This window comes from Pseudorasbora parva, chromosome 9 (genome assembly GCF_024679245.1).
Source record: "Pseudorasbora parva isolate DD20220531a chromosome 9, ASM2467924v1, whole genome shotgun sequence".
Lineage (NCBI taxonomy): Eukaryota > Metazoa > Chordata > Actinopteri > Cypriniformes > Gobionidae > Pseudorasbora > Pseudorasbora parva.
In genome coordinates, this window is record NC_090180.1 from 10,537,239 (window position 1) to 10,550,635 (window position 13,397).

Genomic DNA, 13,397 nt, shown 5'->3' on the forward strand with positions numbered 1-13,397 from the left:
CTGTTTTAAAACATTTATCTCAATCTGAAATCCATTGCATTAGATGCAAGTGGCATATGAATTATTAATGCAAGGGTTAACTTAAGGCACTTTTTAAAATTATTTTTAATCAGTTGGTCATTTTTCATGGATGTATGAAGTCTGTTCCCCTTAAAGGGATAGTTCACCCAAAAAATGAAAATTAGAATTAGACCCCATTGACATGCATTATACGAGCAAAGGTTGGAGTTAAAAATCTTACTTTGTGCTCTACTGAAGAAAACACCTACATCTTGGATGCCGTGGGGGTAAGCAGATAAACATCAAATTTTCATTTTTGGGTAAACTATCCCTTTAAGCACTCACAGGTGTCCTAGCTAACAGAAGAACCACCTTCGTAGTTCATGTTAACAATAAACATGATCAGTTTGACAACCAGAAAGTGTCCCACCCTTTTTAAATTTTGAACAATATATTTCATATTATAAAACCTATATTTTTTTTAAAATAAATACTACTTGTTTTGATACATTTGTATAAAACATTATAACATAACACTACCATTCAAAATGAGTTGTTGGTAAAATTATGTTTTTGAAATAAGCCTTCTTTGCTCACCCTGGCTGCATTTTAATAAATAAATACAAATAAGAACAGTAATATTGTGAAATTGTTTTATATTTTAATATATATCAAAATGTAATGTAATTTATGTGATGTCAAAGTTGAATTTCTGGCAGACATTAGTCTTCAGTGTCACATGATCCTTCAGAAATCATTTTAATATGCTGATTTGAAAACAAGAAGAAACATCATCACAGCTGAAAAATGCTGTGCTGCTTGATATGTTTGTGTAAACTATGAAACATTTATTTCAGGGTTCTTTGATCAATAGTTCAGAAGAATAGCATTTATTTGCAATAGAAATCTTTAGTATCATTTTACAGTAAAATCACAACATGAACTGGCTTCAATCAATCAAAAAGAGTTTTTCTTTATGAGATATAGCCATTCGAAGAGTTTTTGGTTGTACTCTTGTGAAAATGGATGTTGCAAGATTAAATCAGAAAAATCAGGTTTGTGAAAATAAACTAAATGGAAAAGGAAATACACCCTGAGGTATGTAGTCAAAAGCTTTAAAATGAAAGTATATGCCTCTGTTTAAATGGTTTTTGACACTACAAGTTATGATATAATCATACAGTTGTTTAATCATATATTTTTCCTCGCTTTGCATTGAAATGCTGTATTCAAGGGAGGCACCGAGCTAATGAGTTTACATAAAGAGTCACAGAAAGATTGCCTGTGATTGTCTGTGTCAGCCGTGCAATTTATTTGCTACTATATAGTGCCTCTCTTACAAGGGTTTTATGCATGACATATAATTTTAACCATCTCTTATACAATATAAATCTGTCCATATCTTACGCAATAACCTTTTTAATTGCTGACATATTTTAACAACCCTTCATATCGGAGTTGCTCTCCATTCTTTCCCCTCGGTAAGTGCGCGAGGTTGGTGGATGAACACGCTGTATCGCACACCTTGGTTAGCAGCAGCGCGAACAAATCCGCTATTCGCAGTCATAGTGATGGCCCGCAGTGTGTCCCCTGTCCCAAAGATCATCAGTGACCTACGGTTCACTTTTGAGCTGGCAACTAAGCGGTTGGTTCGCTCGGACGGCTGATCCGGAACCACTTTGAGCCTAGCTAGCAGCTCCTCAGCTCTGGATTTTTCTCCCGGGCCTCCTAACGTATCCAGGATCACTCGGAAATCTTCAACCGCAGAATGACAAGCAAACAGCTCCTTTCCCTTCATGAACTCCTCCAGCCGAGGCAGGACCTTCTCTTGCCGTTCCTGTGCGGCCTGCTCTGTCAGCACCACCTCTTTAAAAGTGAAGTGACAGTTGCCATGGCTGAGGGAGGACACGTACGTTATCAGAGTGGTGATGTCAAGGTTCACCCTGTTGCACACATCTACCTTCACCTCAGTGGGGAAGGCGAGACTGGCCACAATGGTGTCTCGATCAACACGGGTGTGCATGAGGTCTGTATCGTCACTGTCACTGTCGCAGTCATCATCGGCGTCCTCTTCTTCCTCAACCAAAAATACATTTTCTCCTTCCTGGCCCTCCTCCACACCACCATGTTTGTCTTCACTGTCATCCTCCTCCTCCTCTCCATCCTCCTCTTCACATTCAATCATTGTGTTAACAGCAACAATGTCACCTCTCACAGATATGCCCATCTCTTTGAGCTTGTCTGCCATAGGGCTGGATACCCCATTGTAGAACGCAAATATAATATGCGGGTTGCTGTACTGCACAGGTTGCTGCTGACTGGCCTCAAGGAAATCTTCGGCTTGCCGGATCACACTTTTATCCCCATACTGGCCACGGCCTTGCCAGATGTTGTGCAGTGCCTCCGCCTTGCGCCCGATGGCTTTCACCCAAGTGTGTCCCCCGTTTGCCACCACGTCGACTACCAACGTCTGCTTCTGTCCATCAGGCCCCTCATAGGTGAACACGTGCAGGACGCTCACCACATTTTCTAGATTCTCGGCTGACTCGACGATGGCCCTCAGATGAGTGAGATTGGTACTTTGCAGGTGAGACTCCTTGATCACAACCTTGCCGGCCTCCACCTTCTGTAGGAACTTGAGCTCAGCGCGGAGCTTGCTGCACAGTTTAGCACGTCCCTCGACCTCACGGCCTTGTCGACTGCAAATCTTGTTCACTTGCTCAAGCAGCTCTTTGGCTACTCTGATCCTGTCCTGCAGTGTGTTGTAAGTAGCCATTGCTGATGAACATTATTCCTACAGAATGAGAATGAAAAATGTTTAAATAATGACAGCAGAGCTAAGAGAGATCATCTATATTTTTGGGGATTTTGTAAAAAAATTAATACCATTAATAGCGGCAAAAGCAGGATACAGCAATATTTAAATAATCGAAATAAATAAACTACTTGTATGAAAAAGGTCTAGAAAAATCAACAGTTCGCTAAGGCGTGGTTTTAATACATATGTAAAAACATATAGCTTTCTTAAATTCTTACAAGAATATTAATCAGAGCACAAATCATCACGCTGTTTTTCACACCGGCTCATAAATACGTGGGCATGTCAGCTTGCTTGGTTAAAAAAAAACATGGTTTTCTACAAACCAGTCACACTTCCTCCTGTTTTAATTTAATAAGAGAAAAATAACAACTGACCTTTTAGGTGAAGAAAAGCGAAGTTATCTGCAAACTGTGATATACTTACAGCACACGGATTCAAGCTCTGCTGACTCTTCTGGTGTTTTTGCCTGATGCTTTTCAACCACGAAGTAGAAGTAAGAGCGCTGTCATGTTAGTGAGTTTGTGTTGCCACCTAGCTTGGCGGTAATGTATTGCATGAATTGTAAGTAGGCTATATTGTTTCACACGTGACAAATTTGGGACAAACCTCACAGTCTATGGGACAAACGTATAATATATTTTGCAATTTTATATTTTGAATATACATTTTGCATTATGTCCACTTTCTTGTTAGTTTATTTCTTTTAAAATAACTCCGAGGGGTTCCTGTTATACAGTGACTTTTCTGTCTCTATGATTTACTTTTTCATATTTTCCGTAAAAATGGCTCACATATAGGGTAATAAGAAATGGCTTAAATTATACTTCTTTATCACTTAAACATATATAATAGACATTGAAAAATACTATTTTGACAATAAATAATACCTTTTTATTGACAAATGCATTACATTTTATCATGTCCAGTGCAAAGTAATCAACTTCCACAAGAACTATAAACCGTTTGTTTTTACTCAGAATGTTTTTAAATTATGTTAGAGACGATGCCTAAATCATACATATAAATCATGTGAAATTATCGTTATTTATTTATTTATTTATTTATTTATTTATTAAAATTTCTTTATTTATCGTGTCCCTGAAATCTTCCACCCTGTTAGCTTTCTTGAGTTCCAAAAAGACCAAAATTCCATTGAGACCATTTTCAGAAAATAACATTCAGTTTTCCACCCTGTTAGGTTTATAAATTATATTTAAAGTATAATGCATATTTTATATACACTCACTTAAATTATTATTAATGCATTTATCTAATCAACCAATATGGCAGTTGCTTCAATGCATTTAAAGAAAAGCTCATAATAGTTTAACATTTACATTATTAGTATTTTGTGATATTTAGGCTATGTGTGCCTGGGTGGAATACCTTCACATCCAGTGTCTGAACAATCTGCCCATAATTATTATTTTTTGAGTCCCTGAGCTTGACCAATAATTGACATGTCAATTAGACATGTCACTATTTTTGTAGAATGCTAAAAACATGATTTTTTTCCCCCACCAAAAAACTACGAAGCCAAAATGTTAGTGCCTAACAGGAATGACCCACCTGTTTTATAGCCTATCATATAGTTTTTTATAGCCTACTATAAGCAATTTTTTTCAGTCTCATCACTCATATGTAGCACTATACCGTTTTTAAAGTTAAATCAAAATAATCATATTAAATGTTATTATAGTAACAATTGAAAAAATGAAAAGCACACGAAATAATAAGTAGCAACTTATTGAATATAAAGCTAGACAGTTGTATTTTTTTATTAGGCTATTATGTCGCCTACCTTTTATGACTTTTAAAACACATTTGTGAATATGAAATGTGCTATCTAAATAATTATCTTGTCTAGCTGCTATTTATAATTAGAAGTGAAATCGAAAAAAAAAAATACTATTACTGTAGTTACTGTAGGCTACAGGAAAGAGGGAGGATATATTAGGTCAGAGTGAGTGGCGCTCGCATGCAGCAGACGCTGAAGTGAAGTGTAGGCTACTCATGGTTACAGATTCTGCAAGAGCGTATGCGTGCTCCTGACGCAACAAGTATCTGGTTTCCAGTCTCTCCTTTGGATGACTACGCGCTGTCTGGAGACGAAGAGCTTTTAACATGAAGAAAACGCATAGCCAACACTGTATCTGAAGTAATACCGTTTTTAAACTCGTTTGTGGAACTGCGCTAAGTTTTAACCGATTGCATAACAGTGGCTCTGAGTTTTACCGTTATTTCTACTCCGCTAGTTGCATTACAGGATCGAACTGTATTTGAAAGCTGTCTTTGACGGATTTTCATGACATCTTTTCTTTAGCCGTACGTGTTTTACGCATATGGATACTTTTTCGGGGCGCAGACGGTAGATTATGCATTCCACAGGATGGGTGCGAACAATGGGAAACAGAGCGGGAGTGAAGGTGAGTGCCAGAATCAAACTCTCACAGCCAGCCACAATGCTCCTTTTCCACTGTTAAATCTCGGTGTACAGCAGCCATTGTGTCAACGTCACTATTCCCCATTATTCTTTGTGGGCAACGGAGCCTTGCAGCAATCATATAATTTTCTATCATAGCATGATGTTTTCATAAATTTTGAAAGGTGAAATACATTATGATGTTTCTGGCTTTTGGCCATAATAAATATGTATATTGTATGTATGTATGTATGTATGTATGTATGTATGTATGTATGTATGTATGTATGAATATCTGTTTGTAACTATCTGAATCATAATTCTCCCATGTCTCTGCATTTTGCTATAGACTGAAAAGTGCTTGAAGAATTAATTTTCTGTGTATGAATATAGGATTCACATATGAGAATTATGCCTAAAACAAATTCAATATGAAAATTGTTAATTATTTTATAACACTTAGCTGCTTTTAGTATTTAAAAATATTGGTATTCATACTTCAACAATCTGCCTATTAATCTATGGTATTTATAATAGTGCCTCATAGATGCATTTATTTTTCTTCCAACATGCTTTAAGTGTCTGCATGAATGTAAACGCACATGAAAGGACTGCTATCCTCCTCTGTTTACCTTTTGTCACAGACAAAAAAAGAAAAGATTTTGTTGCTGACTTTAAAAAAAAGCATGGTGCCTCGTATATAGGTGTGTGTTTGGAGCTAATAAGAAACGAGTATATGTCCCAGCATCAGAGTGCACAATTCAAGCTGACTGCATGGTTTTACTAAAGGAACCATCAACGGAGAGTGTGTGTCCCAACACATTCTAACTTCTTAGATTGTGGGCAAATCTCATTTCTCCCAATGTATCGATACAGTGATTAGTCGCAAGTGCAGAGACTGTCCATTGAAATATGAATGCTGAAGGTTGTCACTGATCATGTCCTAATAACCGTAAGCATTCCTGCCAGAGATTTTGCTCTTAAAGAGGGAGTTCTTGGCAGTGTGAGAGACTTGTGGTCTTTTAAAGCACAACAGATTTCTCGGGAAGGTCAAGGTTTGGCCCTCAAGACTGGCATTCAGTGAGAAAACCATAGAACTTCCCATGCAGCTCTCAAATTTTCATATTTCACATATCACCATCTTTTACTAGAGGTCCTTTTAAAGTTGGTGTTGTCTACTGATTAGATCAGTTATTTCTAGTCAGGACCTCCCTTGCTTTCATTAAACATAGTAAGTCAAAATGACTTAAATGTTCCATTCTAATGCACTAAAATGGCAATTTGTAAGCCAACAAATTGTAAATGTGCTGAAAAGTGGCATTTAAGTGGCTTAAATGCATTAAAATACTTACTAGTGTTTATTCAAGTGTCAATTATGAGATGTTTTTACAGAGTGCAAGTCTTTTTTTTTCATTATTTGTTTTTACAAACGATACACTATAGCCTTTGGCGCATCATGGATGCATTAAAGCAAATGTTTGTTCATGTTTAATTTGACAACTATATTAACCTCTAACAGAGGGAGTCACAGTTAAAGACCATATTTTCTTCTTCTTTTCTTCTTTCTTCTTCTTTTTCTTAAAACCAGGATGTCCTCCTGGATCTATTTCAGTGCATTTAAAAAAAAAATCCAAATAAGTTATCCAAAGGAAACCATCCAAATTATAGTGAATTATGACTAAATAAATCTCATGTCAAAACATAAACCTATAATTCCTCTTTTTGTTTTGAATTTCTTATGGATGCTAAAATACTTTAGCTATTCGTTCTATGTTCAAACTGCACAATGTTTTTATATCTTGATAGGTCTGTGTTTATTGTTCTCTCAATAATCATAAAAGGTTGGGTATCTATGGGAGTAGCTTTGTATAATTCCATCAGTGTAATGTTCAGTCAGTTCATCTCATCGGCAGTGAAGCACATTCTTCAGAGACAATGAACAATAAACAATGCTTGTGATGTAATCAGACATTGAATTCAAGGTTAGTGTCTGAGAAGATTACACTTTGGTTCACTGATCATTAAAAAAATAAATAAATAAGAAACCTGGCCTGAAATGTCTTTAGTGATATCACTGGGAGACTATTTAGTGAAAAACAGGTTTGTTTACAGAGCACAACACATTTTTTGCTCAGCATGTGGAAGCTCTATCAGTCAGACCATTTATGGTCAAATAAAAGCTTATGTGAACTCTAGTTGTGTTTGCTCTCATCAAGCCTGTAAACATGCCTCATATGTGACCTGATGCTCCGAAGTGCCATTGAAACAAACAGGAGTGTTTAGGAAACACTCACACCAGGGCATGTTGTTTTAGGTTTACTGTTATCCCAAAAACTCAAATACATGTGTTCCTCTGGTTATCGGGCACGTTGACTCAAAGTAAATCAGAAACAAAACGGAATCAGCGCAACTAATCAAATTGCAAATTGGAAGAAATATGATCGAGGCTTAGGTTTACCATTGTGTCTTTCCTAATTTGGAATGAACTTTTCTAAGATTTGTAAAACAAAAGGCTTCTCATTTACCATTCCAAAGAACATGACCAAAAAAGCTGTTGTTAACTTTGATCATCTTTATATAATATTTAGGGGGGGGTTTTATGTGATGAACTCAAACGAATGGCACTTCAGCCTGTTTCTTTAGGCATGACTTTCTGTAATGTAATTTGTAAAGGGCTTCAGCTTTCAGTTTTTTTTCTTCTTGTCCCTGCCATTGGGGAGAATCTGGTTTGTTATTCTAAGTTTGTGATGGACAGAAAAAGAATGCCTGGCATTTAACCTAAGATTTGGTCAATTCTGTTGCGCTCATTTCTTTTAAACATTACATTATTTATTTTTTATTTGTGCACTCTCACTCTCGGGCACGTTGAGTGAGAGTGTACATCATACAGATGTGTGCTAAATATAAGAAGCAGTTTTTGATTGCATGTGTCTTTATTACTATTATATTAAATCTTGCTATGGCTTCTGTTTTTTTTAAGGCCAATATGTGTATTCTTAATTTGTGTTGATTCTCTGGGTGTCCTGATGTGTCCTGGGGGTGTTCTTTGTGATTTTAGGGAAAGGCAGTTCCAGTATTTCCTCCGACCTGAGTTCAAGTACGGATCAGACATCAACCAAAGCTCCAAAGAATGCAGCTACCAGTGAAGGTAGGCATATGGTCCTCATTAACCATCACTAGCTAGCCTTTAGTTTTTTTTTCCTGTTTTGTTCCTTTTGACTTGTTGATTATTTTGGAACTTTTTTTTTTTTAAAGCTATAAAAACTAAAAATATAAATAAATAAACTGGACACCACAAACACTGTGGAGAACAGGGTTTCATTTTCACCCTTTTTCTTTTTTTTCCACAATCTAGTCTCCAAATCTGGTCTAAATAGTGCTGTTTAGAGTGTGCCTTGGGGGGGGAAGAATCTGACTGATTTGTTTGGGTGAACTGAGTGAATTCTGGATGAAAATAAAATGACAAATCCTGGGGAAATTGTGGAGCTGGCTTTAGAGGCCATTTTCTTGTAAAGCTTTCTCAAGGTGACTAAATAGAATATATGACATATTTGTTTGTTATCCTGGGTCTGGTTTATTAGAACACAACATTAGCTCTAAGTAATCACATGCAGAGTGTGTGTGTTATGGCTTTTAGTTTATATTTGAGGTCATATATAATTCCATTTAACGTTTTTTTAGTGAATATTTAGTGAGTATTCGGAAATGAATACTTTTATTCAGAAAGGATGCATTAAATTGATCAAAAGTGTCAGTAAAGACATTTATGTTACACACGGCTTAAGTTTTTAAATAAACGTTCTGTTCTTTTGAACTTTCTATTCATTAAAAAAACTTGGAATAATATGAAATGTTTCTTAAGCACCAAATTAACATATTATTAATGATTCCTGTAGGATCATGTGACACTGAACGCTGGAAAATTCAGCAGAAAATTCTAATAAATTACAGTTTAACAATATATTCAATTGGAAAACAGTTATTTTAAATTGTAATAATATTTCACAAAATTACTATTTATACTGTTTTTGTTAAATTCAAAATGTAGTCTTGGTGAGCATAAGAGATATCTTTTTAAAAAACAAATTGGGGGTCTAATGCTATTTCATGCATTCTGACTTATATACACTGTTAAAGAGTTGGATTCTCATGCTAAACATGGGCAAAATGTCAGTATTTCTGTGCCAAATACACTCCTTCAAGATTCAAATAAGTTTTTTTTTTTTTGGTAATGGCCCTGTATTATGTCATAAATGGGTGGAATTCCTTGCATATATGGGCACTTCTTCCAGATGAGCCTTGTTCAAGTTCCCAAATAACCCAGCGTTAAGGGAACAGTGGATGCAGTTTGTAGTCATGAATCAAGTGAATGAGTGAAACTGCATCAAATGTCTGTGTTTTGTTGGCAATCAAGAAAGTAAGTGCATGTAATGTTAACAACACGAATGTATAGTGAATGGAAAGTTATCCAAGGATAATGTCATGATGTATTGTGTATTGTATGTGTGTGTGCTTGTGGCTTTTTAACTGCGCCCACTGCACACCTCCAAGAGTTTGGCTGTTTTCGGAAAGAATCAGTACAGCGTATCTGTCTTTTATAAATATGATAAAACTAATGACTCTTCCGAAATATGAAGGATGCAATACTACTCTGGTACTCAAGATTGACATGAGATTGCCAGAAACTGTGTGTGTTATGAAGGTGCAGTATGTAATATTGACAACTAGTGGTTTAAATAGGTACTGCAGTCCAAATTCAAAATATTGGAGAGAGTTGTTTCCCCCGCCCCATCCTACTCAGGCTCGATGCTCACGCTGGTTGCCAGATTGAGGACACGCAACGGGAGCGAGTGCAATTGACAATGGAAGGCGAGGATACTTACACACTTGTTAGTTGATGAGTTGATTTATCCGTATTTTAATATGCTCTCGGTCATAGAGATTTTTAGATGGATGCCAAGGCTTTTAAGGTCTGGTAGAATCTGCATTCTCTGATCGGTTTGTTTGCTGGCTGGGCTTCTGCAATGACTGCTACAATATGCTGTGTTTTCCGCCCAACTGGCAAGCCAGGAAGTCAAGAATTTGGGTATATTGGCAGTGGGCAGAATCCCACAGACCTAAACAAAAAAAGACATTCCGACACGGAACACACATTTCATAGTAGAATCACTGACTGTAGCATTGTTTTTTCTAAGAAACTTGGCCTGTTTCCCGAATATCTTGAATATCTGAATATTATGTTATTTTTATGCTTAAGTACAGTCTAATAATTTCCTCAAATAAACATTTAAAATGTACCGTCTCTCTCATTTAGGAGGAACCAGAATTATTGATGACTCATCCTGCACTGCAAAGATTGTTGTCCAATCAGATGTGAATGCTCCTCCCTCTAATACCTCCTGCAAACAACTACAAGTAGCAAATCGACTTCATAAACAATAGCCAGAAATAGAAGTTTCCTGTCCAAAACTTCCTGTTTCTATAGGAAATAATACATCAACACAGGAAAGAAGCATGTTTGAAAAGTATTGGGTCTATAAATCTGTAGGTATAAAAGAATGTGAGAAAGAACAGGCCGTAATCTGCTTATCTCAATGTTTGGGGCTGTAAAATGTGCTGGATTTGGATTTGGGGGGAACATGAAGTAGACATTAAGGGGTTGGGTAGCGTGTGCAGTGTGGATGGTTGTTCTCTAGTGAGCTAGGGCATCCTCAGAGCCAACCTGCGGTGTGTGTGTGGTTGCGGCCTGCAGTATATCCAGCCCTCAGTGAGAGCAGATCTCGTCTCTCCTCAGCCTGTCCACAGTAATGTCAGAGCGGTTCTTCCAATGACTGCCTCTGCGGCTTTGATTTACACCAACTCCGCCTTAAACACTGCGGATGGGAAGCCACTGCTCAGTATAGACCATATAAGCCATTGTCTCTCTATTTGTGTACAGTTTGGTCTTGCGACCAGCTGAGGTGTTAAAGGGATAGTTCATCCAAAAATGATAAATTCCATCGTTACTCATGTATGACTTTCATCTGCTGAACAGAAAAGAAAATATTCTGTGTTTTTGTCCATTTAACGAAAATCAACGCGCTCCAAAACAGCATTGTATTCGGTCGATTTCCATTGTATGAAAATAAACCTTCTTTTGTGTTCTGCAAAAGAAAGCCATTCAGGTTAGGAATGAAACTTTCTCACATACAGGTGAGAAAATTATGACAGAATTTTCCTTTTTGAATGTGAACTATATTTATGTTTAGAAGCTTATGTCACATCATTGGTTGAGCCAGAACTTGACATATTGAATCACTCAAACAAACAGGGCAATATTAAACTTGGAGAGGAGAATGTATTTTAGCATCAGAAAAATTACACACTTCACCTTTAAATGTCATATTAAATGTGACATATATACAGCTTATAGGAACATTTCGAGTAAAATGACCAAACCAAACCAAATGAGCAAACTCTCAATTTATTGAAAGCTTGAAACTAAACCCACATGAATTGTGGGTGGTCATTTAGTCTCCTCATGTTTGCATTTTACAAGGGCAGTTTATGAAATGTATTGTGGACAAACTTGGGAGTCCTTTTTTTAGATTAGCACTGAGTGCTAGCGAGGCATTTTTGTGTCCTGAGTTATTTCATTTTAATGTGCATGTGTGGCTCCTCATTGTTTGCCACTCCTGGGATGGAAAAGCGCAGCCACTCATTTGCTCCATAGTGAGTCATCTAGCCTAACGGTGTATCAAACAGTGCTAAACTGACTGCCGCTGTTAGAAGTAAGTCATGGGGCCGTTTGACTAAGGAGAAGTGGGCAGAGCAGCTTCGGAGCTGTCAGATAGCATTGTTCTTCTGAGAGACGGCCCTTTCCTACCCACACTTCCTCACTGATAACCCCACATGAGTTTGAGCCGCGCTGCTTGTGCTGCGGTGTGTTTTTATTGCAGAGTAAAAGCATATGTCAGCTTGAAATTGTCAATGCTTTGTATTTTCATTTAAGAAAATCCTTCTGAAGCCTTCTACTGGAGCTATTTATATAGGATATTTGGCATCAGCACCCCTTACAGTGGTCTTTAGCTGTTGTTTATGCCTCCTGCTCAGATCCCCTGAACATTCCAAGTGTGATTAAATGTGTTTCAGGGAGCAGGTTAGATTTAAACTTTCAAAGATCAGTTATTTTAACTGGAATGTAACACTTGACCCGTACCAATTTGACCCCAAGGAACTTTTGAACTCCATCATGGGTTGAATAATGCTATTAGGTATATTTTTATTAAGTTGCATAATAAGTGTCAGTAATGACAACAACAATCATATTATGAATAAGTACATACTTTTATTAAGTTATGCTATATGTCAGATAATGCTGTTATGTAATATGTATGGCGCACAATGGCAATAAAGTTTGGCACAGTTACCCATTTAATACATTAAAGGGATAGTTCACTTTGAAATTAAATTTTGATATGTTTTAGCTTACCTCATGGGCATCAGAGATGTAGGAGTATTTGTTTCCCCAGTAGTTTCAATTTTGATAATATTAGGTCAAACCGTTCTTGTCTGTGCCTCACATAATGCAGGTCTATGGTCACCACCTCAAAGAGCATACACAGAGAAGTCCAAATTAAACAATCCCCATCGTAAGTACACACTGATGGCCTAAGACATGAAACGAGCGGTTTGTGTGAGAAAACGAACAGTATTTATATGGTTTTACCTCTTGTACACCACTACGTCCGACTGATCCAAGGGCGTGCGTGCGTGTTTCCTGTTGGGACATTCACGCGTTCTGGCTTTAGTCTGCGCAAGCGCGGAAAGCGCCGGAAGTGGATCTCTCGCGCGTTCATTTATTTGAACCAGAATACACTGATCAAGAACTCAGAGCGATGGAGGAAGCATCCGCTGCATCTGTCTTCAAGCCTCAGAGACAGAGATGACTTTAAAATTGGTGGTGTCAGTGAGATTTCTTTTTTTTTTATTTTTATAAATTAATACTTTTATTCAGTAAGGATGCATTAAATTGAGCGAAAGTGTCAGAAAAGGCTTTTACATATAGCTTAAAGAAAATCATATTTCAAATAATTGCTGTTCCAGAATCCTGCAAAAAAAAATGTTTATTAGGCAGATTCTATTTACACTAGGTGAAAATTTAGTGTATACTAA

General features: G+C 37.0%; 2 protein-coding genes across 3 annotated transcripts in view; one reads left to right on the forward strand and one right to left on the reverse strand.

Annotated features, from left to right (window-relative positions):
- Positions 1-869: 869 nt before the first annotated feature.
- On the reverse strand, positions 870-3,350 carry c9h7orf25 (chromosome 9 C7orf25 homolog). Of its 2 annotated transcripts, none has more exons than XM_067453867.1 (2): positions 3,245-3,350; positions 870-2,794 (listed from the first exon to the last, which is right to left on the reverse strand). In XM_067453867.1, exon 2 carries the CDS (start codon positions 2,774-2,776, stop codon positions 1,448-1,450), a length of 1,329 nt encoding a protein of 442 aa, XP_067309968.1. In that variant the 5' UTR covers positions 2,777-2,794; positions 3,245-3,350; the 3' UTR covers positions 870-1,447. The 2 variants fall into 2 exon arrangements, with proteins under 2 accessions (XP_067309968.1, XP_067309969.1); XM_067453868.1 differs by having other exon boundaries at positions 3,196-3,277.
- Positions 3,351-4,797: 1,447 nt separating this feature from the next.
- The window catches only part of fbxl7 (F-box and leucine-rich repeat protein 7), a 42,714-nt gene continuing 34,114 nt past the window's right edge, over positions 4,798-13,397 (forward strand). The window contains exons 1-2 of the mRNA XM_067453080.1: positions 4,798-5,247; positions 8,302-8,391. Coding sequence (XP_067309181.1) covers positions 5,211-5,247; positions 8,302-8,391 — 127 coding nt within the window. The 5' untranslated portion in view covers positions 4,798-5,210. The remainder of the gene's footprint in view (positions 5,248-8,301; positions 8,392-13,397) is intronic.

What these genes read in the sequence shown, in the direction of transcription:
- c9h7orf25 (XM_067453867.1), bottom strand. Translation starts at nt 2,776, where the DNA reads ATGGCTACTTACAACACACTGCAGGACAGGATCAGAGTAGCCAAAGAG.